At 52.9% G+C, this 3,624-nt stretch overlaps 2 protein-coding genes across 6 annotated transcripts in view; one reads left to right on the top strand and one right to left on the bottom strand.

Annotated features, from left to right (window-relative positions):
• The first annotated feature begins 612 nt into the window (after positions 1-612).
• Positions 613-2,227, top strand: Hpdl (4-hydroxyphenylpyruvate dioxygenase like). Its single transcript, XM_031378319.1, has one exon. It carries the CDS (start codon positions 864-866, stop codon positions 1,977-1,979), a length of 1,116 nt encoding a protein of 371 aa, XP_031234179.1. The 5' UTR covers positions 613-863; the 3' UTR covers positions 1,980-2,227.
• A 471-nt stretch (positions 2,228-2,698) lies between these two features.
• The window catches only part of Mutyh (mutY DNA glycosylase), a 13,450-nt gene continuing 12,524 nt past the window's right edge, over positions 2,699-3,624 (bottom strand). For 4 of the 5 annotated variants that reach the window (XM_031378312.1, XM_031378313.1, XM_031378314.1 and 1 more), the window contains one exon: positions 2,699-2,879. In XM_031378312.1, coding sequence (XP_031234172.1) covers positions 2,754-2,879 — 126 coding nt within the window. In that variant the 3' untranslated portion in view covers positions 2,699-2,753. The remainder of the gene's footprint in view (positions 2,880-3,624) is intronic. The other variant, XR_004121021.1, reaches the window with a different exon arrangement.

Here is a 3,624-nt window from a genome sequence, read left to right as displayed (position 1 = left end):
CAGAAATCCACCTGCCTCTGCCTCCCAAGTGCTGGGATTAAAGGCATGTGCCACCACTGCCCGGCGATTTAGTAGTTTTCTAATCCCTCCAAATCTCACTTAGACTTAGAAGTAGAATTGAAGAGTCAGATGAAGTGAAGATGTAAATGCTTGCTCTTCTATCAATTTTTCCTCCTTGTTTGGGGATTGAAAATCTGTAACTGAAAATATTTTAATATTTAAAAAAAAAATTTTAAGTAAAACGTTAACGGAGCCCTACTTGAACGCAAATTTCTGAATTGTAAAAAAAAAAAAAAAAAAAAAAAAAAAAGCACCAGGCCAAGAAAAGTCCGTTTGTAGAGAAAGGACTGGGGCTCCTCCCTCACACAGGCAGTCCTTAGCTCTAAGGTCGCGGGAAGAGAGCGCCTGGCACAGAGTGAAGGTGGCTATTGTGACTTCCCGGGCCCCGGAAGGGGAGGCTCATTGCACAAGGGTGTGACCTGGTCCAAGTCCCTGGGAAGGAACTGCCCTTCGTCCTGGCTGTACTGGTGGAGACAGGTTCTGGCTCGGAGAGTGTGAAAGGCGGAGTCTCAGGCTCCACCCCCTACTCCGCCTCGCATAGCGTCCGCGTGGTTCTCACACAATTTACTCCAGAGCCTGTGGTCCTCAGCTCGCTTCTGGTTGAGGTGGCTCTGCAGAGAGGACCAGTCCCCCAAAGTTTGACTTCGTGACCTCTGCCCAGAAAAGACCAAGGAACGCACTCCTTCGATAGACTGGGACTCCGCCGCCTTCCAACAACTCTTCCTGGACCAAGAGTCTTGGCGTTCTAAACTAGTGAGCGGCCCCAGAAGAACAGATCCGGGTGGCCGGCGATTGGGCTCGCCATGGCTGCGCCCGCCCGCCGTCTGTGTCACATCGCCTTCCATGTGCCAGCTGGGCAGCCCCTAGCGAGGGACCTACACCGCCTTTTTGGCTTCCAGCCCCTGGCGGTGCGGGAAGCAGGCGGCTGGAGGCAACTGGCCCTGCGCAGCGGGGACGCCGTCTTTCTAGTGAATGAGGGTACCGGGCCGCGGGAGCCATTGTACAGCCTGGACCCGCATCATTCGGTGCCCAGCGCCACCAACCTGTGCTTCGACGTGGAGGATGTGGATGGCGCCGCCCGCGCGCTGGCGGCTCGCGGGTGCATCCTGCCGGTACCACCCACTAGGGTGAGAGATGCACAGGGCACAGCCACCTACACAGTGGTCAGCTCTCCGGCTGGTAATCTAAGCCTTACGTTGCTGCAGCGTGCTGGTTATCGCGGATCCTTCCTGCCCGGGTTCAGACCGCTGCCTTGCACACCTGGCCCGGACTGGGTCAGCCACGTAGACCACTTGACCTTGGCCTGCATCTCCGGCAGCTCCCCTACACTCATGCGCTGGTTCCGAGACTGCCTAGGCTTTCAACACTTGCCGCTGAGCCCAGGTGAGGATCCGGAGCTGGGCCTCGAAGTGGCTGCAGGGTCTGGGCGAGGGGGACTACGACTTACTGCCCTGCAGACTCCGCTGAATAGTACTGTCCCCACCCTCGTGCTGGCGGAGTCCCTGCCGGGACTCACCAGCAAACAGGACCAGGTAGAGCAGTTCTTAACCCGGCACGGGGGGCCAGGACTGCAGCACGTAGGACTGTACACTCCTAACATCATAGATGCTTCTGAGGGAATGGCGAAGGTGGGAGGCCGGCTCCTGACGCCTCCTGAAGCTTATTACCAGCAGCCAGGCAAAGCGGAACAAATCTTAGCCGCAGGGCACAAGCCTAGCTTTCTAGAACGGCAGGGAATCCTGCTGGATGGTGATAACGACAAGTTTTTGCTTCAGGTCTTCACCAAGTCCCTCTTCGCTGAGGATACTTTCTTCCTGGAGCTGATTCAGAGACAGGGGGCCACAGGCTTTGGCCAGAACAACATCAGGGCACTATGGCAGTCGGTGCAAGAGGAAGCAGCCAGGGCCCAGGGAGCCTAACCCAGGCTAGACCCGGGAATTGCCGCTTGTCCTTGGTCCTCTGAGGATTCCAGCACTGGCCTGCTGGGACTGACACAGGCCGCGGGGGCAGGACCACACCTCCACAGAACACCCCCCCATTCCCTCAGGGCCAGGTGTGAGCTTCATCCCAACAGTGCCTGAGATGGGATTTAAAATACCAACAACCCCTAAATGTCTAACACATCTAGGTAATAAATAATCAGGTGGTAAGACGACCACACTCCTGAGCCTCCGTGTCTTCCTGTGTTTCCCTCCCACTCACCCTTCAGGTTTTGTGACTATTAGTCCTTTTGCTTTCTGACGTTTCATTACATGTGAAAGTACCCTGAACGAATGATTCTGTTTTTGAGGAAGGAATTTAATACAAGTCTTCCCTTTGTGCTGGCCTCTCTAGGGAGCACCTGTTGCAGGTGCAGACTAATAGACCAGCATTAGCCCAGCCGCCTGGGTAAGGAGCTGCTCCAGTTCCAATCAGAACTGACCTGAGACCCAGATGGGAGTGATGGATGTCAGCGCGGACAGATGCTCCCTCCAGGTGCCTCTCTTCTGAGGAAGAGGCGCCTGGTCAGGGTGCCTCTAGCCTCCAGAGCTGTCTAGGAGCTCAGCCAGAGGAAGTCAGAACCAAGCTGACTTTACCATCTTCTGAGTCTCTCAAACTTAAGTGAAGAGGCTAGAGAAAGCACAAAGTTCTCCAAAGGGACTACAAAAATAAGCATTTTATTAGACTGAATTTGGGTGGGGAATCCCAGGGTATCACTGGGTAGTACTGTTGGGTTTGTCTGTGGGGCTATGACGCTGAAAAAAATGATCTAGGACTTGCTGTCCCCGGCTGGGTTTTTTCCGGCTTGACGGAGTACACACCCGGGACCTTTTGGAACCCTGTGCAAAATTCAAAGGTGGGAGGTAATGAGTACACCAGGGACTCTTCTACCCACTGGAGTATGGAGAAATTTCCAACTGCCTTCAAGTATCAACCCCTTCAATTGATTCTCTAAAAGATACCCAAGAAAATTTTACTAAGATACAAAGCTGGGCTGGGGACATAGCCAGGTTGATGGAACCCTAGGTTTGAGGCCTAGTGTTGGATAAAACCGAATGGTGGGCATGTGCCTAGAATCCTATCATGAAGGAGATCACAAGTTCAAGGCCATCTTCAGTTGCACAGTGAAGGTGAAGATGGAGGGGTGACTCAGTGGTTAAGAATGTCTACTGCTCTTGCAGATCTGAGTTGGGGATCCAGTATACATCTTTTTTTTTTTTTTCTGGAGACAGGGTTTCTCTGTATAGCTCTGGCTGTCCTGGAACTCACTCTGTAGACCAGGCTGGCCTAGAACTCAGAAATCCGCCTGCCTTTGCCTCCCAAGTGCTGGGATTAAAGGCGTGTGCCACTACTGCCCGGCCCAGAGTTTTTTTTTAAGAAAAGATGTATTCTTACTATTTTTAATTATGTGTGTATCTATGTGTGTGTGTATGTACTTTCAGTACACTGCCCATTGAGGCTGGAAGAGGGCATTTGTTCCCCTGGATTTGATAGTATAGGTAGTTGAGAACCATATATAAGATGTATACTGGGAGCTGGGTGGTTGTGGTGCACGCAGGTGGATTTCTGAGTTCAAGGCCAGCC

The sequence above is a fragment of the Mastomys coucha genome, unplaced genomic scaffold (assembly GCF_008632895.1).
Source record: "Mastomys coucha isolate ucsf_1 unplaced genomic scaffold, UCSF_Mcou_1 pScaffold18, whole genome shotgun sequence".
Classification (NCBI taxonomy): domain Eukaryota; kingdom Metazoa; phylum Chordata; class Mammalia; order Rodentia; family Muridae; genus Mastomys; species Mastomys coucha.
Note: the sequence above shows the minus strand (reverse complement) of the source record. Positions and strands in the feature narration are given on the sequence as shown.

Coding starts and splice junctions, on each gene's coding strand:
- Hpdl (XM_031378319.1), top strand. CDS start 864: ATGGCTGCGCCCGCCCGCCGTCTGTGTCACATCGCCTTCCATGTGCCA.